Source organism: Perna viridis, chromosome 6 (genome assembly GCF_037379345.1).
Source record: "Perna viridis isolate PV_CMFRI_1.1 ecotype Kerala chromosome 6, ASM3737934v1, whole genome shotgun sequence".
Taxonomy (NCBI): Eukaryota; Metazoa; Mollusca; class Bivalvia; order Mytilida; family Mytilidae; genus Perna; species Perna viridis.
This window is the reverse complement of record NC_142450.1, coordinates 10,495,037-10,520,307: the sequence shown is the minus strand read 5'-3', so window position 1 is coordinate 10,520,307 and position 25,271 is coordinate 10,495,037. Positions and strand designations below refer to the sequence as shown.

The 25,271-nt window shown below is 31.7% G+C and overlaps 1 protein-coding gene across 2 annotated transcripts in view; it reads left to right on the top strand.

The window, feature by feature from the left end:
* The window catches only part of LOC148613606 (uncharacterized), a 32,649-nt gene that overhangs the window by 1,840 nt on the left and 5,538 nt on the right, over positions 1-25,271 (top strand). For both annotated transcript variants that reach the window (XM_088587047.1, XM_088587048.1), the window contains exons 3-7: positions 248-367; positions 2,032-2,096; positions 3,420-3,509; positions 4,564-4,806; positions 6,546-6,593. In XM_088587047.1, the coding sequence (XP_088443173.1) occupies positions 248-367; positions 2,032-2,096; positions 3,420-3,509; positions 4,564-4,806; positions 6,546-6,593 (566 nt within the window). The remainder of the gene's footprint in view (positions 1-247; positions 368-2,031; positions 2,097-3,419; positions 3,510-4,563; positions 4,807-6,545; positions 6,594-25,271) is intronic.

The following is a 25,271-nucleotide window of genomic DNA, read 5'->3' as shown; positions in this document are numbered from 1 at the left end:
TCATGGCTGTTGACTTGTGTATTTCTTTGTGATAAGCTACATGTTAATGTTCATGCACAGTGTACATATATTTTAAGCACATGTGTTTGATAATTCACCATTTGCTGAAAAATACTTGTATATGTACAATGTATATGTTATTTTTATGGGAAGTTTTTCTGTGTTGTCTTTTCTGCTACAAGCTAGCCCAATAAGAATTTAATACATGTTCTTTATCAGTAATTTGATTTCTGTGTGTGTTGTACAGTATCTTGTTCTTCTTGCGATGACATCAACAAAATCAGTCGAAAACAGAGAACATTTGCCAAGATGTCTGTTAGAAGAGATAAAAAGAAAGAAAAGGAGAAGAGAGAAAGAATTGATAAGAGTAAGGTCACATCTTCAAAATACGATGTTTAAAACAAATATTTCATGCCCAGCCAAAAAATGTATTCTTAAAGTTTAGCATAAGTCACAATCTACAAGTCCTTATGTTTCTTTAAGGTTATTTCCTTTGAAGATAGACATGTTTCCAGCTGGTCAATTTGAACAGAGGTGAACAAGCATATTCTACCGAACTGAAAAAGGAATTCTAGTGTATTTGTGTAAAAATCAAGTTCACATAAACATTCAATCAATTCATTATCCAGCTTAACACTTAAAATTTGCTGTATCAAACATTTAAGGGACTACTTATCAATCTTCACTGTCATATCAATAACGAAATTAAGAAAAATATCTCCCTCTTAATTATACCCTAGTGCTTTCATTAAGAGCTGGTACCCGGTACCTTTACCCGGCTACGGTAGCGTCTGGTACCGGCAGAATAAGATGAAAGCAAATAAAATCATGAGGAAAAATCTAGTAAATACTGTAGATATCTACGATCGTTCTGTCTGTAGACTATGTCTCCAAAATTGCGATATTTAGTGTTTATTATTATTTATATTGGTGTCTTCATCGAGGTCCGTGTCGGAATATAATCAGTAAAGCGCTTTAACCTATGACGATTTAACGCACAGTGTCCATTTGTAGAAAACATGTGGTGACTTAACAATCACCGATTATTTTGTGCTGAACAAAAAGCTAAACACAGGTGAAGATTCTATGAAAATGTAAAAAAAAAATGCCGTTCGTATTTTGAATTGCCCCATACCCGTAATTTTTCCTGATATTTGTTGTGATTTGTGCAGACGAGAGCAGGAATTTTTAGTGTTGACAAAGAGTCAACACATGAAACAAACTTTTACAGAATATAATTTAAGGGACGACCATTCGATTCGGCAGGGAGGGGGAGTTTTGGTAAATATATTCTGGCAATCCTAAGTTTGAAAAGAACATGTCTGGCCTTTGCTCACAAGAATATAGAAAATTATTGGATCTGAGATTCAACACTGCTTTAGATAATAATAGAAAATACGTTGTAATGTTAAAAAAATACTGTCTGTCTAATAGTCAACCACACTAAAACTGCCAGCCTTGTTCTTTTTCAGAAGCAAAGAGTTTCTTATCAGACTATGATTTTTAGACCAACATTTCACAATAAGACACATGCAATTGCTCTATGTGTCACAGTAATAATTAGGCAATAAACAACAACGAAGTTTTATTATGAAAATAATTTAATCAGCACTAGGAACCACCACACGTTACGGAATTTCATTTAATAAATGTTTAGTTTTGTTCCTATGCTTTTATTTGCATGTGTAAGTGTTCAAATTTTGAAACAAGTAAATAAAAGCCTAAGAACAAAATGTGACATTTATCAAAATTTCATATAAAATGGCATAGTATTAAACAGTCAACAAAGTTTATCAGCATTAGTCTAGAAATGGATCTGGTGGGAATGATGGAGAGCTCCTGGTATTCAGGGTTTTGAGACTAAATCAGTTATGATTCATCATATATCTTGCTTTCATATTTGTGTATTTTAAACAAAACTAAAGCAAATATTGCCGACTTAATCCCATATTTTCAAGTCAAAATTTAAGTCTCAAAAAGGCTAACATGCAGGAGCATGATTAATCTTTTGAGTTTATTTTATACTTTCAGATATCATATCAATGGAGGATTTCCTGAACAAGCATGCAGAGTTTATTGGATGGCTTGAAGAAGAGGTACATGTATGCTTAACAATAAGTTGGGTTTTTTTTGTAAGTTTGCCAAATTAGCAGTACTCTGGTTCTAGAGCATGAAAATATGGCATTTTTTAAACAACCTGAAAACCAACTTTTTTTCTCAGCATTGAACAATTAAGTGCTATTGTCACCCAGGGTCTGCCGGGTTTGGCTGAAGCTCATTATTTCCCCAAAAAAAACAGCAAGAAAATATAACTACATGTACGTTGTAGCATGTTGGTAACCCATTAAGCCATTGGTAAGCCATTATTTATAGCTCAGTCAAATATTTGTTGGTATCATTATGGTTGTATTAATTATTTGATTAAAGTTCATGTTCAAAAAAGTGAAGTACATGTAGAAAGCATGTCAATATGGTTTTGAAAATTAAAAAGCAATTGATGGGAGAGTCCATATATTGCATGCATACAACAGTTGTTATGTTATTCTAAAGATCTTGCTATTTTACTTACTGGCTGTTGTATTGAATATCTGGCATAAAGTGTTAAAATACTACAAATTATATTGCATATCTCAGTCAATTTAAAAACAGAAATGAAAGTTCCATGATGTGATTTAATCATCATTGCTACATGTACTTAGTAGATTCTTTATTTGTATGGATTTTTTATTACACCAGTCATTTTCATATTTACGTAATACAAGCCATTTTAGCAAGTTTTTCAGAGGAACGTAACCCACCAACTTATGACAACCTGGTTGGTGGTCTCATTAGCGAAAGGAATAATAGTAAACTTTTTTTTTCTTTTTAACACTTTGGTAAGTAACTAAATGGTTTGAAATTTATTATTCAAGAGTAACCAAATAAGTGAAATGCAGCTACAATAAGTCAAATATTTTAATTTGAAGTCTACTGCTGTCCATTGCTCCAAACAAACAGTAAACCAGTCTTTTGGGATGGAAGGTTACTTCCCTTAGCTCAAAATTTTAAATTATGAAGTCGGAGTTGGGAAGATCTGTTGTCAGAGATTTGGATTTAAATTTTTGAAATGAGCAGTTTTCTAATGCAATAACAATTTAAATGGACCCTTTCTTTTACATTCTTGGCAAAAATTTCTTATTTTTATAGAACATTTTCTACTGGAATGTGATACATGTAGCATAGCCCCTTCTAATCCCAATTACTGAATTCATAAAACTATACTCCATAGATTAAGAGTGTTTAATCACTAAGTTTTAAGATTTTAATGAGCAAAAGTGCATTAGGGTCAAATTGTTAAAGGTTTGGGATACCCAGGTTTGGTATTTAGGGAGTCATCCTTTCTACTTTTTTTATGTTGGTATAATATTTATTTGTTTCAGAAGCACAAAACTTCAAAGATGTCATCTCCTAAAATGAAGACATATTTTAAAGAGTTCATGAAGCTGTGGAACAAGAGAAAACTACCTGTGGTAAAAAAATCTAGTATAAAACTGAGGTCACATAGACTTTGGGTCTTTCTTTTATTCCAGTTCTAATGTTAAGACTTATTGCTATATATTACCTTTTATGAATATTTGTAAATATATTTTTGGTTTGATAGTGCATATTTAAAAAACTTGCACAACAATGAGTTTACTTGTTGCTAATATTAACAAGATTTTCTTCTCGAAAGATGGATAGGGTACTTATGTATATAATATTACACATGGTATCAGGCGCAGATTCAAGGACTGGCATGTCGGCATACACCCCCTCTAAATTTGTAAGAAAATTTTTTTTCACAAGTTTCACCCCAAAGTATTTTTTTCCCTTGCTTTGCACGGCATTTGATTCAATTAACGCCCCCCCCCCCAAACTTAAATCCAGGATCCGCCCCTGGGTATAATCTCTATCAAAAAATTAGTCATACTGAGTTTTGTCCTTGATTGACGATGGATGTCTCTTCTTGTCATACCCACAGTATGAACTTCCAATTACAACTTACATAAATCTTATTTTTACAATCCTGGTTTTCTTTTACTTTAATGTTAAATTCAACTTTTTTCAAATTCAGATTTTGCTAATTTTGTATATTAAGGGGTTACACAAGACATAAGGGAAATAACTCTGTAAAAATCAGGAAAATGTTTTATTTTGTGACATTCTGATATCAAACTCAAAGCATCTTACTGATCAAAAGTGTTTGTTGATGAAGCTACTATATGTTCATTGAAATTATTCCCATGAAACATGTGGTTAAAACTCCTTGAAATTTATATACAATGTATTTTGCTTCTTTTATCGAAGTAAACCACTGAATAAAATTTCAAAAAATTTAAACAAGCCAAATAAATTTTAGAGAAGATGTAAGGTACCTCCTAAACTTCTGATTTTGCCAATTTCTTATTTGGCCTATCGAAGTCTGGTATTTATTTAAAGTTTTTAGCTGGTTCAACTAGCTCTTTGTATTTATTTTGAATTTTTGCTATTATCATGTCCTTATACTATTTAAAATAAGTTAGTTTTACATAAAAAAAATTTCAGAAATACTATAGAGGATCAACAGATACAGAGAGTCCCTGTCGTCCCACATCTAGAGGTTTTAGCTTTGACGAGGAGGAAACTTTTGATTCTAGGAAACAGTTGTGTAAACCAAAGAAGAGACTCTCTATCGAAACAGCCAATGTTTTAGATTCTCCTTTTTCTACTTTCGGCAAAACACCACCAAAGTTGTTACAGAGCCCAAGCATAAAGAAGTTAGAAACGCATCATGAAAATGAGATTCAGGTATGTTGATAACTAATGACTATTTTAATGAATCATATCTTACTGGGAAATAAATGCTATTTAGTTTATGATCAAATTGCTTTGCATGTACATTTTATATTTGGACATGGAGAACCAAACAATCCTGTAGGAGACATATAACTGTAGCAAAGAATCATGCAAAATGTGATTCATGGGTAAAACGCCTACATATCTTTGTTTTTGATATTTTGTTTGAATTGGCAGAAATTGTCATTCAGTTTTTTATATAACACATGTTCTTAGGAGATAAAAATTATAAGGTATGCGCTCTAGATATCAAAATTAAGGGAGATAACTCTGTAAATTACACCAAAATACAATAGAATCTATTGGATTTTCAGTGTTGATTATCTCCTAAGAGCAGGCAGATTTGAATGAACAACTACACATTTCATAATATTGACCCATAAAAGAAATAAAAATATGCAGCCTTTTTTTGGGATGTATCACATTTTTCAGATTTTGCTTGATTCTTACAAAGACAGCTACTTATCAAATATAAAATTCTCTATAATGCCAACTGAAAAATTACTTTACACTATTGTTTTCTTTACCTATTTGAATATTGTATATATGTAGTGATTCAAAAAAATGTTTAGCAGCGTCCTTTCTCACTGTTAAACCTGTGTCACCTGTTCTGTTACTGAAACTTAAAATACATGTATAGACAGTTGCATAAGTTGGTTCAACAAAAACTTCAGTGTAAGTGTTTGTAACAATCAGGCAAAATGGGAAAAATCAGAAACATGCATGTCAAAAATTCAACCAAAATGACAATATCATTTCATTCAAGAATAATTTCTGTTTGAAAAGAGTTATTGAGTGATTGGGTTACCGTGCGCCATGTGCCATAGTCTCATTTCCTCTTAGAATGGCGCATTGAGTGACAAATGTGTTGCGACATGTGTGCGCATTAAGTTTCCATCATTGATGGTAGTGTGTTGTCCACTACTTGTAACAGTAAAAAAAGCATGAATGTGTCTTTTAACAATGTTTTTATTAGCTGCAGGCAAATGTTTTGATCACAACGTTTTCGAGGGGATTTGAAGACTGGTGAATGAAACAGCACTTTGTTGATTTTTTAGATTACATATTCTTGATCGCTTACACGTTAGAAAGAACAATAAACATTATTTTAAAGAATAAAAATAATTTGATAATATCAGAAAAGCTTGGACTAGCAGTCCCATTTGAAATTGAAAATACCACCAAAGACATTTTAAAGCTAGACCCAAAACAGAAGAAATTACCTTTTTCAAATCCTAAATAATATTATTGATCTGCAGTGTAGATTTAAGTTTGTTTATGCTACATTTGGTCTTCAGTATCCATGTCTAGCTGGCCTAAGCTGCTATTCCAAATTTTGTCCTTTCTTTTTTTTTTTAGAATAGCCCATTGAAATTGAATAAGTCCCATTGAATTGAAGTGTAAGGGGGCCATAGTCCCGTTGGCAAAATTTTAATCCCAATCACTGGTTATCTGCCCTGGAAATGTTTTCTTAGTTCATTTCAATAAAATTATAACTCTATTTACCAAAATGATATGGAATCTTCTCATTTTTCTTTGATCCTGATGGTGCAAATAGTCAAATTAAACATTTTGAAATGGTAGATGTTTTCATACCATATTTCGCCAACTGCCTGATTCTTAGAGAGATTGACACTTCACTATGCAGAATTAACTACTTAGTAATTTGTGTTTCAATATTGATGTTACAGAATGGTTATGCCTCAGTTTGTGACTCAATTGAGACAGGTAAAGAACAGGTATGTATCATCAAGATTCTTTGGTACAGATTAAATATTACAGGACAACTGTAAAAAGAATTAGTTCAGAAATTGGCTTTTAAGTAGTACTCTTGCTACAGATCATGCAAAATGTGATTCATGGTTGGAAAGCCTACATTTGTACATCTTTTTATTTTTAATATTTTGTTTAAAATGTTTAAGTAAACAGAAATTAATATGTGGCTCTTCATATAACCCCTTTTCAAAGGAGATAAAAAATTTATAGAATGTACTGTGGAATTCAAAATTAAGGGAGATATCACTTAAATACAATAGAAACTGTTGGAATTTTCAAAGTGGATTATCTCCTAAGAGCAGACAGATTGGAATGAATAATTATACATTTCTTCATACAAACCTACAAAGGAGCTTAATAACAAAAATAAAAATATGTAGCCTTTTTTTGGGGTGTATCACATTTTCCAGATTTTGCATGATTCTTACAAAGACAACTACTTAAATATTTCAGTATAACTGTAAAAAGAATTATTTCAGAAACTGGCTTTTAAGATCTTTCACGAAGTGGTTTACAGTAAAGACTTTTAGGCTACTAAAGTCAATTGTTAGTTCCCCAGGCCCTAATTCCACTCGAATGAGGGTACCATGTTTTTTTTCTATATCAATGAAGAAAAATACATAAGTGCACCTCTGTTATTGTTTTCCTTGCTATGAAAAATGTGACAGTTATAGCAATTGTCTGCTCTGTGTTTTGAAGTAAGTTTGCATAACTCATTGCCTTATTTTTAACAATAGCAGTCTTTCTGAAGGTTCGTTGGATATCACCTGTAATAATATGACAGAACCGGTAAAAAAATCCGAAATGCCAGACCAGAAGTCCAGAAAATTTCCGATATTAGTAAATCTTGATTCAGGTCAAAATGGACGGTAAAACTTGGTTCAGTTGTGAAAATAGTACTGGTATGTTATCACAGGACCGAATGTCCTGAAAAAAAACTTAACCTTTGGAAAGACTGCAGTAGATAAGTCTATTAACCTTTCAGTTATGAAATGTGCCATTAATATCAATTGATAAAAAACTTCCAGTGTAAAACTTTCCTAAGTTAGAGAATAATAGGATAATTAATTTGAAAGAGCGAATAACCAAAATATTATCACGAGTGCTGAAGAACACCTAGAATTAATGAGTAAGTTCCGAGCACGAGTTAAATCTTACTGCTTTCTTGGCACAAGTGACAATTTTTTGGTTATTCACGATAACTAATTGTTAGTCCTATTTATTGAGTAGATTTCCTTCATTATTCATTACTTTTCTCAACATAAGTTTCAAATTTTGTAAACAGTGGATTGATATTCATGTTGCAATGTTTTGATGGGAAAAAATCCTAAGAGTGAAATTACAGAATTAATTTAACAGTATGAAATATCAATTTTTTTTTTAATTTGGAACATTGGGTAAATCGCTACTATCTATAAAATGAATAATTTTCCAAAAGACTAGCCAGCAAGAAAAGTTAAACCATTGTTGTTCACTTTTCATACAAGTCCTCCCTTCGATTTCTCGAACACTCAAACTCACTTGTAAGTCAGCACAGTAATAAATCTTATGAGAATAACCCTCACTCGCTATTTTGTCAGTTTGGTTACTAAAAGGTGTGGAAAACTGAAGCCCTATTATTAATCAAAGTGTTATTTTAAGTAATATTTATGTCATCTCTAATTTGGTAGGTTCAATCATACATGGAACTTACTGATATTATTTTTTTAATATCTACAAATCAACAAGACCTTCTGAAAGCAAATGAACATCCAAAAACTAACACAACTTTGTAAAAAGTTAGCAGTTTCTAACGATGAAGTCGAACTCAGATCTAGACTGGCAACTAAAAAGATACAGAATCTTTCAACTTCAATTTATCGAACTCCTGATAACTTGAACACATTTGAATGGTCCCTTGGTGTTTAAGCTACCCAGGTTTGACTGTACATGTAAATCAGTTGATTCCCTATACACATGAAAGTAGACATTCTATTTAAAATAAGGTCTTCAAATTGTTCCATGGCTTGCATGTAGGATGGAACTACACTCCACTTGCTATTCAAGGGAGCAATTTGGAGATCTTACTTTAAATAGATTGACTATTTCATGTGTGTAGGTAATCAAAGGATTTAAATGTTTATTACTAGAAATGAAAAAAATATCTCAAATTTCATAGAGTATATACTGTAAAAGTACTTTAATTCATGGATACCAATTTTCATCGTTTAGGGAAGAAACACTAATTCGTGGTTTTGAGTTTTTCTGTGTACACTTTGTTTTAAACCTCCGTTTCGTTGGGAACTAAATTTCGTGGTTTGGCCTACCCATGAAAACCACAAAAATTGGTACCCCAAGGACAATATTACTTTCACAGTATATCATCAGTTTATAAGTTTGCTGTTACTATTTGAATTTCCCCCATTAATTATTTCTTATTCGTTTTCTAATCATTTGTCAATTTTACCTCGATTTCTAACACTTTTTTATTCCTTAGTTATCTCCCATTGACCATACTGTCGTCATTTTGTTGTTAAATGATCATCTGTAAATGTTCGTTAAAATTATTCTTTCTGTCATCATTATGTAATTTATGAGTTTCGAAGCTCGAAGCTCCATATTTACCTAAATTTATTGATATGTATCATTTACACAAAGAATTGAATTTGATACCAAGCATCTTTAGTTGCACCATGAAATTGTTATGCATATATGTACATTTCAATGGGACTTAGTTGCAAGGAAACTTTATTAATTATTATTAAATAGATAGCAGTGGTTTACTGATAGTTCCCAGTAATTTTTTTTGATAATTCACACTGAAATAAACTTGGTAATTTCACTCTCGCATTTTCTCCCTCCAAAACATCACAACACGAATATCAATCTGCCGTTCACAAAATTTTAAATTTGTGTTGAAAATAACAATGAATAGTGGAGGAAATCTATATAATAAAAAGGATAATCAATTGGTTACAGTAAATAACAAAATATGATCACTCGTGCCAAGAACGCATTAATATTTAACTCGTGTGTGGAACAAGTTCTGCACACTCGTTAAATCTAGGCGTTTTTTTGGCACTCATGATCATATTTTGGTTATTCACTCTTTCCAATAAATTATCCTATTATTAACATGTGTTTTGTACATAAAGCATTCAGATTTCAGGAATTACTTAGAAAATGGAACTTACTAGTTTTTCTTTTTTTTTCTATTTTCTAATCTCTAGAACACTCCATTGATATGTATAATTAATGCACCTCAGAGCAAAATAATTTTTTTTGTCAACAGAACTGAGCAAAAATGTATTTGATATACGCTTATGATGTACATATATTGTTTTAATCCCGCATTTAAATGATAAATCTGATCTGTTAATTTTATTTCCTGAACATTGATGAAGGAAACAACCAAAAACTGGTTACCAATTTTCTTCTTTAGGTGTCACTCATTATAAAAATATGAACAGAAAGCCACATTACGCTACTATACAAATGTACCTGTGGTGAATACAACACCCTGCATTTACATAGTAAAAAACCTAGTTGTAGGATAAAATTGGATATTGAGTGCAATATAATACCCAGATTTAATGAAATATTCAACCGCATTGATAATTTAAATATTTTTAGATGTCCATTTAGATGATTATAATTCACTTATCCATAATAAAAAAAAGTGGTGTTTTAAGTTGTTTGTGTATGGAATACTAAATTTTATTTTTAAGGTCACTGGACAATGTTTTATTTTTAAGGTCACTGAACAATGTTTTAAGCAAACAATTTTTATAGTTAGCATCTGTATAGAATGATTTAAAGTTAAACATATTGATGCATGTTTTTTTAAGAAGTTCCTCAGGCCAAAAAAATAATATGTCTGTTTCCTGCTAACCTACCTACCCAGCTTTTTTGTGCCTACCCAAACCATTTTATGGCCATTTTGGCTCGAGCACTGTTAAATTCAAGATTGTTTCGTCTTGTTTACTCAATGTAAAACATTATTGAAAAATAAGATAATTTCCCTATCTACTTACCCTATGTTTTTTCTTGCTGGTAACATATGTTTTTTTGTTTTGTTTGTTTGTTTGTTTGTTTGTTTGTTTGTTTGTTTTTTTTGACAAATGATACCCCCTCAAAGAACATTTGGTCTACTGTACATGGTTAATTTGTCATCGAAGTTCTATTTTGCAATTTATTGAGCATGCCCTGTAACACATAAAATAAACTTTCATATATTTTCTTGGGAGAGTATAATTTAAATCTGTGTGAAAGTAGACTGATTGAGAACCCTTAAAAAGGCAGTGCAATAATTTTCAGGTTCACGCTATTTGATTGAGTTACTAAATGATGTGTCTAACTCCTTTTATTACCTCACCCGGCCAAAGGCCAAGTGGGCTTATGCCATCACTTGGCATCCATCGTCGTCATGGACAAATTTTCAAAAATCTTCTCTGAAACTACTTGTCCAACAGGATGTAAATTTGACATGATTGTTCCTTAGGGTGTTCTGCACAAAATGATTCTTGGGATTTTTTATCAGTGAAAAAAACATGGCTGCCATTACAATTTATACTGTTACGGCCCCTGAAACAGTTTTTTTTTATGCATTTTTCACATGTACAATTTTGAAAAATCTCCTCAAAAACCATCGCACAGAATGCAATGAAATTTGGCATATTTGTTCCTTAGGGTATCCCACACAAAGTGACTGTTGGGATTTTTTTATGCATGAAAAACATGGCCGCCATTACTAAAAATAGAACAGTGGTCAGACAGTAGTTTTTCGCATATATCTCCAAAACGGTTAGGTTTAACCAAATTTTGACACAGGGGTAAAAGTGGTCAGCATGATGAGGTCTATCTGCAGTCAAATTTTCATTTTAATCTATTAAGGCTTGTTGGAGTTATTGCTCTTTTTCAATGTTTTTGCTATTTTTTATGTTATTTTTTTCAAAAATCTTCTCCTCTGACAGTACCTGATCAATTGGAACCAAACTTGGTATGAATTTTTCTTGGGCTGTCGTGCATAGAACTGACATGGGGATTTTTGAACTGTTGAAAAGCATGGCCGCCATTACTAAAAATAGAACATAGGGGTCAGACAATAGTTTTTTGCATATATCTCAAAAATGGTTATGTTAAGCCCAACCGTGACCAGGTAAAAGTGTTCAGGATGATGAGATCTATATGTGGTCAAATTTTCATTTTAATCTGCTAAGCCATGTTGAAGTTACTGCCCTTTTTTGACGTTTTTTTTGCTGTTTTGAATGTTATTTCTTTCAAAAATCTTCTCTTCTGACACCACTTGACCAATTGGAACCAAACTTTGTATGAATGTTCCTTGGGATATCCTGCATAGAACTGATGTGGAGATTTTTGATCTGTCAAACAATATGGCCACCATTTCTAAAAATAGAACATTAGGGTCAGACAGTAGTTTTTTGTATATATCTCCAAAACCGTTAGGTTTAGCATAATTTTTTCAATTGCTGAAATGACCTTATTATAAGGCCTTCAAAAGTCTTCAGGGATCAAAGTTGTCAGGCGACTCCTTGTAAGAGTTATTGCCCTTGAACCTTTCGATGTCCCATTAGATACCTTATTTTTTCACATGATGCCAAGATGCCACACTTTAGTTATGTCATGGTACTGATGTTTGACTGTCTTTAATTATGATATAAAATGAGTTTTCAGGTTACATTTTAGTATTTCGAAATCAAATGAACGAGAGGCTGTTTTATCTTGCTTGTTTGTGTATGTATCTATCTGTCACCATATTTTGAAACTAAAATTAAGGAAAATTGTGGTTTGGTAGGCTAGTTTTATTTACTAAGCTGATATAAAACCAAATATTGTAAATGTTTGCTTAATTTAAAAGAATAACAGCAAAAATACTTAAACATCAAAAAAGAACAGCACTATATCAGAATAATATAAAATGATTGTTTCTCTAGTTGCTTGTCACAGAGACTGGATCACAGGATAAAATTTTATATCCCTGTACATCATAATTTGAATATTTCTTAATTCTTGCCAGGGAGTGCAAGATGCAAGGGGAATCTGTTGCTAATAGTAATTTATTGATTGTAATTATCTGAGATTTTGAGAACTTTGCTGACATTTCCATTCTTTATAATATCATGGTCTATTCTTTTGTTCCTTGCTGTAGGCTAGCCTGGTAGAACACACCCAATGAATTGTCTCCCCTGCTATGTAGATCCTGAAGAATAAGGTCCATACCTGTTAATCTTTGGAACAGTTAATGTGGTATTGACACTGTCTTATGTGAATGATTTATACATTAAAGCAAGTTTTTTGTGTAAAAATTCAATTACTTAGTATTTTTCACAGAAAATGTAGGATTTTTTTACCTAAACTCTCCCACAAATCAAACATACATTTATTTTGTGGAAGATTTTTAATATTTTTATTGATTTGCGGGAGTCTCCTCCCTAATGTGGGAGGGTAAACAGGTCATGACACTATGACTTTGAAAATATGTTTTGATGACTATAATAATAGACCTGCTATAGAAACTTCAGTATTACGTCTGATATTAAATGCCAGAGAAAAACACCTGTATAGAGACTCTTCAACATATTAAGCCTACACTGATAATGCCTCTGTGAATTAGAATATATTGAGATTTTTTTATTACTGTAAATCTTTCAATTACATTCTTTACCCCAGACTGAGTTTAATTTTGAGGGTTAAGACTTGACCCATTAAGGAAGGGATCAGAAAAAAGTATTTTTCTGATGTTTTGACCATAATTATGAGTGTAAGTAATATACATGAGAGGATCTTTCTGAAATTGTACCACAAGGTGTAATACCAAAACAGGAAGCCTAGGATTATTTTTTAGATTTACATGACAATAAAAACAAGTACTATCTTTAAAAAAGATAGCCAACACATATTCTCGCATTTTTATTACCAAATCTGATTTAAGATTTTATTTGGTGAGCTGTGTGAACACTGTTCTATGTTTCGTATTTCAATTATTTTATTGGTCCAACAAGTAAACTATTTCCATTTATTCAATATATATGTATTAAAGATTATTCAATATACAAAAGTGATAGAAAATATTCCAGTCACCAATGCCCCCAATGGAGCCTTAAATTTCACCGTTGCTACCACAGTTGTCCAATGAAATGCAAGGTTGTAAGCTGCATTGGTCAGGTTGCTATGGTTATGCATCATGGATGTCACGTGATGTCAAAGCGAATTCAATACTGACTCCATCAGAAAAATGTATTGCAATAAATATTTCAAAGAAATATAAATCTTTTATATTCAATATTACATTTTAATCTGCAAATAATTTTTTGATATTTGTTCAATAACCTTGAAATATTCAAAAGGAGCAATAGATAATACACCTCCTGAAACATGTAACATTCCCAATCCCATGCACAGGAAACACACGAACCACATGATACACGAAAGCCAAACGAAACATGTTGCACAAAGCACGATACACAAATGATCGTGACCACCGGTATTCATCTCAGTAATTGGTATATTTCAGAATCTGACTTGCTAAACGAAACTAATGATAGATTAGGGTATATAATGTATGTCTGTTCGTTGTATTTTGTTGATTGCGAACATCTTACATGTAATTTTACATTAATGTGTATATATGCTTTAATAAACACATTCACATATATACAAATTTTAAATGTCTATATGTGTTTTGATGTAAAATCATGTTCATTTTCGTTATACATCATACATTGCAAAAGTTTTTTACCATACAATCATACTGCTTTGAATATGAAATAAATAAAACTATTTGTATGTGAAAAATGTCCATATTTATTGAATTTGGATCTTTGTGAACATATTTTCCTAGTTCCAGGAGAATTAAAATATCCAAATTTCATAAAGTATTGATACAAATACTCTACTTTTGAGGTAATTAATCTAGTTTAACTAATGGGATACCATCTTGTTTGTCTAAAAAAGAAAATATTGCATTATTGATATGAAAAAGTTCCATTTTTATTATGCATGGTACATAGCCAAAACATTTTCACAGGTCTGGGAATCAGAAATATTAAAATATCATTAAATTGGGGTAAAATATACTCAATTTTCAGATAAAAAAGTATTTTGGCTTATACGATACCATTTAATTGCTCTGAATATGAAAAGAAAGTAATTTTTATGTGAAAAATATCCATATTTGTTGTATATAGGTTATTGGGAATACATTCCTACATGTATTGATTCCTTAAATTTTTTTTCAATGTAAAAGGAACACTGATTTTGGCATAGAAAACGTAATTACAACGGTTCTCTGTAAAATTTATCTACCATAGGAGATAGTTTTATCATCCAGTCAGAATGCAGAACCATTGCATGAAGAACGTTGCACAAGACATGAAGGATGAAAGATGAAGTGCGCACACGAATCCCACACTGCACCAAATACGCACACGAAGCACACAATACATGCACGGGAAGCACACAAAGCACGCTAAAATGGGAATGTTACACTTTTTCAGGAGGTGTATAAACTATAAAAAAATACAAAAGCTGAAAATGATTTCATTCACTACTGTATATTCTGATTTATTGCAATGATTTTATTATTGCTGAAAAAGTAATGCTGACTTGAAACTGCAATGACAAAAACTTGTCAAAATCACAATAGTATAAAATCATATTTTAAAACTTTAATTTTAAAAAAATGCAATAATTTCTAATTTCACATTTCTGTGATTTCTATTTTAATTTTCGAGAAAAAAAAATAATTTCATGTATAAATTTCTGAATGAACAGTACTGTAGTGTCCTTTAAGTACCATTCTATGTAAGAACCAGGCAAGGAGTGGCATGTAATTTTCCCAAGTGTGGTCTTCTATGCCTCAAACATATTAAATACATCTAGAAAACAACCAAAAAGCTAATTAAATCTATCCTGAAGCATATACCCCTGGCATGTTGACCAACATTGTACATGAAATTGAAAAGTACAAAGACTTGTCAACACCAATTTATCATATTCATCCTATTTAATTGACACATCTGTGTGTATGTGTTGATGTTTGATTTTAAGTAGTACTCCAGCTAAGAATCATGCAAAGTGTGATTCATGGGTAAAAAGCCTACATATTTTTATTTTTGATTTTGTTTAAAATGTTCTAGTGAACAGAAATTAAAATGTGGCTTCTCATATAACCCGCGCTCTTAGGAGATAAAAATTATATAGAATGTTCTGAAGAATTCAAAGTTAAGAGAGATAACTCTGTAAATAACACTGAAATACTTTAGAAACAGTTGGATTCTCAATGTGGATTATCTCCTAAGAGCTGACAGATTGGAATGAATAATTGTTTCATCATACAGACTTGTAAAGCAACTTAATTACAAAAATAAAAATATGTAGCCATTTTGGGGTGTATCACATATTACAGAATCTGCATGATTCTTACAAAGACTACTACTTAACCACTTGTCAAAGGACTAGGATGTAAAGTGCAATATTTACAACTACATAGAAATGTTAAAGAAAACAACATACACACCTTTGTTTATAATTGTAGACTTACCAGAACTTCTAGTACAGTTTTCTATATTTGTGCCTACTGGTATTATATTTCAGTTTACAATTACAACAAAGGGCAGATAATTAACCTAAAGGCCCTTGTTCCTGTCAAGTTGTATTATGTACCTCATTAATCAATTTCTTGGGGGGGGGGTTAAAATGTACCAGTAGTTGTTTTTGGCATGCTTATGTTAGATATGGTAAGGAGAATTATCTGTTTTTATATACCATTTCAAAAAGTTTTTCCTGTGTATGTACATTTTTGAAGGGCTTACAAATAGGTCACAGAATTTAGATTACCTGTTGAGGTTAATTGTTTTATGTAATTGTTCTTATGAATAATTCAGTTATACAAAATAATTAAGACAGTATTGAAGTGGCCTTGATTGATTCTTTTGTTTACATTTTATGATTTTAGTCCCATTTATGGTGCCATTTTGTTGTTGTCCTATAATCATTTCATGGTCATTTTATGGTATAATTTTGTTGTTGACCAAATTTTCGGCAGTGGTCAGTTTATGGGGCACTTTTGTTATTGACCTGTGTTAAGATCTTGGTTTGTATTCAGTGCTTTTTTGTTGACCAGATCATGGACTATTTCATCAGATTTTATGTATTTCTCCTCCGATCAACTTGTAGCGGGAAGTAGGTGGGTCATTCTGGTCATTGCCCAAGTAAGGACTGTTTCGTAGATTTTACTGATCTGTTATATGATCAACTAGTAGCTTGAGTAGGTAGGTTGGAATATTTTACCTTTTATGTGAAGGTCAACTTTGTGTGACCTTTCTTTACCTAAATAATTGTTTTGTATAAGCATTATCTCTTTACTGTTTGCCATAAATACAACATATCACGCTGTGAAATCTGAACTTGAACTGAATATTAATTCTTTCTGTCAACAAAAAGGCCTTTAAAATATCAAATATTTGTGACAAGATCTTTAAAAATCAGTCTCTTTATATGGTTACAGAGGTTTTACCATTGTGATTTTGTCATATTTTCTACGAAATTTGACTGCAATTTTTACACTTTATGTATTGTGAATCTTTCCAAAATGCCCATTTTAAAATGAATCAAAGTTGAGGAGTTTATTAATCACTTTTATAAAATACAAATAAAAATATGGTTTGTCTTAAATTTCCATAAACAGGTCTATGGCTATAATGTATTTTAATCTGTATTCAGGTTCTAATGTGTAATATACGTTTTGATAAGTACCCGTAATCATCTTGGGGATTTCAAGAATAATTCTGAATATCAAAAGAATGGCTTAGTACTGTACTAATTTTTTTCCATTAATACAAGACAATTTAAGTAAATTGTAACACAGTACATTTAATTGCAAAAATTATCCAGTTTGCTGCATTTATTAAACCCATCATGGTATTATGGTGTACCTATTCCATTAGTCCACTTTTTATGATGACCCAAAAACACAATAGCTTTTTTGTGGTTTGTATTGGAGTATTTCAGGAATCCAAATATTTGTCTACCTGTTTGTCCCACAGTCCATTTTACTTGTATGCACAATTCATATCTCATTAAATGGATTCTGATGAAACTTTTTTTGATGGTTGTGCATCATATGTAGATATGCATGACACATGTAAAAAAAATATGGGATTTATTTAGAAACTAAACTCTCCCTAAACCATTCAGTGGATTTTGATGAAACTTTATCAATTGGTTAAACATCAAAATTATGTAGATGTAAATGAAACATCCAACTTGAGGCTTCTGCATGTTAAGTATCACAAGAGAGGGTATCTGACAGTTTACTACAGCAATATCTTGCTCGAGTTCGAATTCGAGTACTATCAGTCTGATACTTTACAAAAAAAAAACTTTTTGAAAGGTGGTCAGATATCTCCCACAAATTCTATTGCTTTTTAGCTCACCTGACCAAAGGTCCTAGTGATATTATGCCATCACTTTCCATCTGTCATCATATTCTTTTTACATTTTGCTAAACTACATGAAAAGCCATTGACCAATTTTAATCAAACTTGGAAGAAATGATACATGCAAGAGCCAATACAAAAGATGTACTTTTGGTTCTTATTGATTCAACAAGATGGCCACCACAGCCATTCAAGCTTCTGTTTTGCCAGTTTTCTAAGATCAACTACTCTGAAACTGCAGGTGCCAATGTTTTGAAACTTGATAGGGTTAATGACCTCAATGTTCTGTACAAACAATCCACTTTTAGTGTGGCTCTGGAAATGGCTGCGGCTATTCAAAGTTGCCATTAAAACCTTATGGAGAAATACATTGTTGCTTATGTTTTTTGCTTTTACATAGCCAATAGTGACCAAACTTGGCAGAAATAGTGAAAGGGACAACACTTTAACATCTTATAAAATTTTGTTTGCGCTTGATTCAACAAGATGGCCATTAGAGACCATTTAAGCTTTGAATGATTAAATGATATGGCCACATTATTTCAAGTTCTTCAGGCTCTCTAAAGCCACTTGTTCTTACAGAAGTTTCACTGTATATTTTTTTCCTCCCAGAGAGCCTGTCTTTGTAGTTCACATTCATTATGGATCTGCCTTGTATCTATCCGATGAGTAATTCAGGTTCCTTGGAGCCTCCAGTTATTATAACTTTGCTCTGTTTATTAAGTGTAAAAGTTTGCCAGACATTTCTCAGTAATATCCGTCCTTTATACACACCTTATCAGCTCATTGATGATTCATTTATTTGTTTTTGTTAAAGATTGTGTAATGTAGTTTGATAAAAAGTCTATTTATACTTGCAAAGTGGTAAGACTTTTCTGTTGTTTCCCTTCAAATTAACCAAAATGTTTTTTTATACCCTTTTCCTAGGCTTCATACTATTTTGCTCGTTTCCAGTGTCTGAGGTACAAAATCGTGAAACCAAAAACACAGCAAAGACTGTCTCTGGTCTCTTGCCTCATTGCCTTACCTGATTGTTCTGTGGTCAGAATAAAATCATTTTAAGAGTGTCAACCTAAATTAGGTCACTGTTTTCATTGTAAATGTTTATTTTTGTATAAATGAAATTCCCATGTATATAAAGGCAATGTCATGTTTAAACTTGATTTGTACTGAAGGGCAGAAGATTTTTTAGGTATTTGTCAGGTGTATTTTCTTGAGGGTATGGGACCATAGTGGGATATTTTAATTGATGTCACTCCCAATGTATCCTTAAAGCCAACTTTCTTTTAGAGATGGAATGACAATATTGTACCTTGTCTCAGAAAATGTTTCATTAGTTAATTTGTTGGTTGCAACAATCTTTCATGTATTGACCATTATATGAAAGTTTTTATACAATATTACCAATACCTCTTTCTGTCATAAATATCATTTTTTTTCACCAGACTCAACCTCCAATTAATAGCACAACAGATGCCCTGTAAGACGCAGATACTGTTCACCTTTTCGATGTGATCAAATCACCAGAGTTTATCAAGTTTTTTGGTGGGGTTTGTGCTATTTGTTTTTCTTTGTCCCCCCCTCCTGCAACTCCTCTGAAACCACTGATTAGAATTTTATGAAGCATTTCCACACGTTCTTAATCGCATTTTGTCATTGTACTAAATATTATACCCCATTCAATGAGTGGTTGGTATATTGGAATCACCTTGTCCACCCTTCTGAATGTTGTCACTATTATGGGACTTCTCTATTTTTACTATATGGAATGATAGAGAAAATTTTCATCACTAAAATCTCAGTTCCCGATGGATTGATTGGATACAAATTTATATGTTGCTTTATATAGATGTAAGCGATTTTTTGGTGCTGTTAGAAATCAACTTCCTGTACGAATTTGGGTATCCCTAGACCAGCAACATGTGTACATTCATGTTAAGTTTTCCAATCTGATTGACTTCAGAGCTAGTAAGCTAGTAAGTTTTAATCCTAACTAGATTTGAAATCAAACTGAAGTTTGAATGACAATTTTGTACCTTGTTTCAATATTGATTTCTTTTTAAATGGGTTATTATATACTAGAAAAAAGCCAGTTAGGCACAGACCATTTTTCTTACCAAGGGAGGAGGTGGGGGTCCTTCAATTTGATGTTGCATAAGCATTTTTTTTTTTAGAAGTAGATGGAGTTCATTTTTTTGACTTCAAAACAGTCAGGTGGAAATGCATTACATGTTGTTAATAGTAAATTAACCATTGACGGGAATGGCTTAGTGATCCGGTTTGGCATTTTCCCCTTTTCCACCCTAAATCCCCCGTAGACGAGGATTATACTTTGTCTTGTTAAACTTAAGTTCCAACTCTATAATGGTAAAATAATTGAATATATGTCCAATTACCAATGAATAAATAAGAGCTGAATCAAAATTTAACTCTCTTCATTTAATAGTATAGATTTATTGTAAATCATTAATATATGTAACTTTCCTGATAAAATATTGATGGAAGTTGTTTTAGGTAAAGTTTCCAGTGATTTGTTTAGGAAATCTAACAAACCATGGAATGTTATTCATATTTATTATTGATTGTAATGTACTACAATGGTGACAGGTGTTGGAAAGAGAAAAGAGAAAATTATACTGATTTATTTCCTATCTTATTGTGTAGACCATTCAAATTAAAGCCCCCAAAAATTTCTAAGAATAGCTGCAATATCAGATGATTCTATTGATTAAATTGTCATAATGTGCCCTTCACGCTTCAAAATATTTTAATGAATACATTTTGGTGCACATTCCAATTTTGGTAACTCCATTACTTACAATTGACAGTTAAAGTAGACATAAAAGTTACACTGAATTGGAGAACAAATGGTGCTTGAAAAGCTGTGATTTCTCAGCCATTAAATCTGTCAAAACAAAACCTCCGTAAAGCAGACATCAGATATCAGTTTTAATGCCTGTCATGCTGTCATGCTCCACTCAATGACCAGGTGGTGTATTGTAAACTGGGATATTTTCGTGTGGTCTTTTTTTCACAGTTTCAGTGATTGATCTTATTTCAGGCAGTTTTAAATTCACAATCTTTCCTCAAATTATAGTATATTTTTCTACGAACAAATATTCACAACAGTTGCATTTTTGTGTTACAGCTCTAACCGTCAAAACAGCGAAAATAAAACTATCCACTAAATTTACTAAAATAAAAATGTTCAATGTCCACATTTGTACTTTTCTGCTAACTAGGTAGCATAGAGGCAACTTAGTCTACACTATTAACTACATGCAAATATATAATATCCCCACTTAATGAGTTGGTGGTATATTGGAATCATTTTGTCCTTCCCTTTGTCTATCTGTCATTTACTTCATCAAAATTCTTGACTACCACTGGACAGATTGATTTCAAATTTGGTATGTGGCTTGTGTACACGAGGTATACATGGTAAGCAATTTTGATTGCTATAAAAATCAACTTCCTGTTTTGTTGGGCTTCCCATTTTTCACAAAAATCTCAGCTCCAAATGGATGGATTGATTTTTAATTTGGTATGTGGCTTTAAAAGGAAAAGGCATTTATTATTAGTGATTTTGGTTGCTGTCCAATATCAACTTCCTGAACAAATGGGGGGGGGGGGGGTTCTAGCATGACAATGTGTGCTATTTCATGTTCTTTTTTCAGTTAAAACTCTTATCTGTGTTATCTTTGTTATAGTTTCTTCTGATCTTCTTATACATAGAACATACATGCTTACAATGCATAAAATAAAGTGTTACATGAACTACATAAAGGGAGGTCATCAATTGACATTGGTTTTTATGGCTGAGTATGGCAAAAATATAAGTAATTTAAAATAAAGTCTATACATTTGTCTATGTCTAAAATTGATGTGTCTAATTGGTTTTTTTTTAAGTACAAATCAATGTAAATATAGGGCAAGAAAATGATACAACAAACATTATTTTGGGTAGTGTGTCTATCCGTTCTTCTGTGTAGCTTGTAAGCATAAATTTTCCTAGACAGCTCAATGGATTCTGATGAAATTGTGAAGTAAAATACGGCACCATATATAGATTTACATTTGCGAAAATAATTGTCAGATGCCTGCAAGGGGAGATAACCTCACCAGAGTGTTAATTATGATGCAAGTAGCAAGTAATTGTTGCATTTTCTGTGTGAAATTGTTCACCGTATTTCTATTTCTTTCTGAAATTCATTTAATGCACCTTAGAAATAATCCTGATGGATAGAAAGTTCACAATCAGAATTGAAAATTTTAAAATTGATTATGTCCTCTGCGAAATTTTCCAGCCATTTTTACAAGTCAAAAATTATTACCATTGACCACACTTTCTCAATACTATTGTTTCAGTCATGTCTGGATTGAATGAATAAAAAGTTTTGCGAATTATTTTTGATGTATCATCTCCTGCCTAAGTCTTAAATGGTCATGTACCAAAAAACTTTGTTCAAGCAATGTCTTGTTCATTTCCGTTACATTTTTATCTAATATGACTTACATATGGTATGCACTTTTCAATACATGTCGTAAAATTTTATGATTATTTGTAGAACAGTGTCATCAGTACAGTTACTGATTTATGTTAATAATTACAAATATAGTATATTACGTAATTGTATGAATATTGGGCAATATAATCTTGCCTACCTTTTATCTTATATTGCTAGTCTGTCAGTGCATTTTTTAGTGTATTGTAATAATTTTGTTTTTAGTTTATTTCAAATTAATAGTCTAAGAAAATTATTGTGTTCACACAGTTGTATTCTTTGTAATCATTTTCGGGAAAGAATTGAACATTTGAAATGTGAGCCTAACTGATCAATTGGCAGTTTCAATAATGCAATAACTAATGTTATGGGTTTTTCCGACACAGTCAGTATAGTTTCTCTTTTAACCCTTTGATCTTTAAGACGCTCATCCATTGAAACGCAAGTCACCTCATCACAATTTTGTTTCCTGATTGGCTAAATACTAAATACTTTGGCGTTCAAAAAAACTGTATAAAAAATTGAAGTTATTTCCTGAAAGAATTGTGGAAAATTATAAGTAAAAAGAACAAATTTTACTGGGTCGGCTATCTTTTTTAAAAGATAGTACTTGTTTTTTTAAGTGAATTTATTAATGTAGCCTCTTTGACATACTTTGTTCAGATCCGAGTCCATCTATTCCTCCCCTGAAGGTTTTCCAGATAACAACTTTAGAAGATTTTGAAAAATCTTTATTCAGTTTTATAGTTATTTGGTGTCATAAAATACAGATCAAGTTAAAATTTCAGTTTGATCAGATTATTTACACGAAAGTTATGGCCATTTCAAGTTTTCTTTACCCCAAAAAAAGTTGTTTGCAACATGGTGGGGTATCATTTAATGTTCTATCAGATGCCCTATTTTTGGCCAATTTTTCCATGTGAAAATTGGGTAACAGTATGGTGAATGGTAAGCTTGTGGGGAAGCTGTTTTTTTTTTTGTAACACTTCTCTCAGCAGCTACTAATTGCACTTCTTTATACTTGGTATTTAGCATCAGGTACGGGTCCAATATCATGGGATCCTATTTCAGGCATGTTGGACATTTGTCTCCTGTTTAATGGAATTCTGCCATTTCCGTCTTTAACCCATCTTTTTAAATATCAAACACTGTAAAATCATCGACATATGTTTCTATATGAAACAAAATGTTCAGAACTTCTACAACTATAAAGTGAACAAGCTCAGGGCACACCTATCCTATTCCTGAACTAAAGTCTAAATAGTTTCCAAACAAATATATTGATAAAGATAAAGGTGTTTAGAATAGAATAGTTTAATGTTTAATCTTATCTGCTTGTGACACTTTATTGATTGGAGATTAACCTTAAAGTTTATTGATAAAGACCCTCATGACCTTAATTGACCTTTAATTACTATTATTGTTTTATTAGACTCTTGGTGTTTTATGGGTTCATGATACAATGCATATAAATATTCCCCAATTCTTTTCAACATTAAATCTGCCAGGTTTTATCTCAAAAACTGACGACTAAAGTGGGAACAGAAAAGATTAATCTTAGGCATTGGAAGCTTCCTAAATATGAAGTTGTTTTTGCTTTTAACAAGTTTTATGAGTCTGCCCATTAAGTACCAGTATGTATTACTTACCTTGTATTCTCATCCGTCATTCTGTCCATCAAAAATATATGAAGTTTACATTGTGAACAGTTTTGGTTGCTATTAATTTCCCATTTTTCACTATATGGGATGATAGAGAAAATTTTTCGTGAGCTCCCACTTCAAAAATTGATTTCTAATTTGGTACTGTGAAAGTACTTTAATTCATGGATACCAATTTATGTGGATTACAGAAGAAACACAAGTTAGTGGATTTTTCAATTTGTGGTTTTCGGGATACACATCAATGGCGTTCTTCTTTTTGTTAAGAACAAGATTTCATGATTTGGTCTCCTAACGAAAATAGGTACCACACTACTGATAATACTTCTTCGGTATGTGGCTTTATTATAGATGAGGCATACCTTGTGTGCAATTTTGATTCAGTACTTCCCTTCAAAATTCTCAGTAGTATTGGATTATGTAGGATTCAAGTGGCCCAAAATATACACATCATTTAACTAGCCCTAATCAATTTTTACTAGCTTCAGACTAGTGGCTAAAGGCGAGCACTGTTAATGGCTGATCCTTAACATGCATTTGGTTTCTAGGTTGTATTTTTGAGGAAAAAAAAAACGGCTTGACTAAATCTTTTTAAATTTAACATAATATTCTGAATAGTGAAATACCAGTCCACTTCATTTATGGTGTATGCAGAATTTACCATTTAGTGGTTATTTATGTTTTTTTTTGTTTTTTTTTTTAATTTGAATGCACAAAAAGAGGGAAATATTCCAACTTTAGAGTCTTACAACTTTTCTTAAATAGGTCAATAGATTTTGATGAAACTTTAAAAGAAGTTTAAACTTTATTTAGGGATGTGCAGAAAGGAAGATAATTATAGTCACATCTCTCATACCTAAATCCTTCTAAACAATTCAATTTACTTTGATTGAAGTTCTAGGCATCATATATATAAATGTGCAGAAATATGATAATTATTATTTGATGCCTGCAAGGGTAGATAATCCATTTGACAAAATTCTTTATTTTTTATTAATTTTAATAGTACATTAAAGCAGAAGGTATCCTATTTGCAA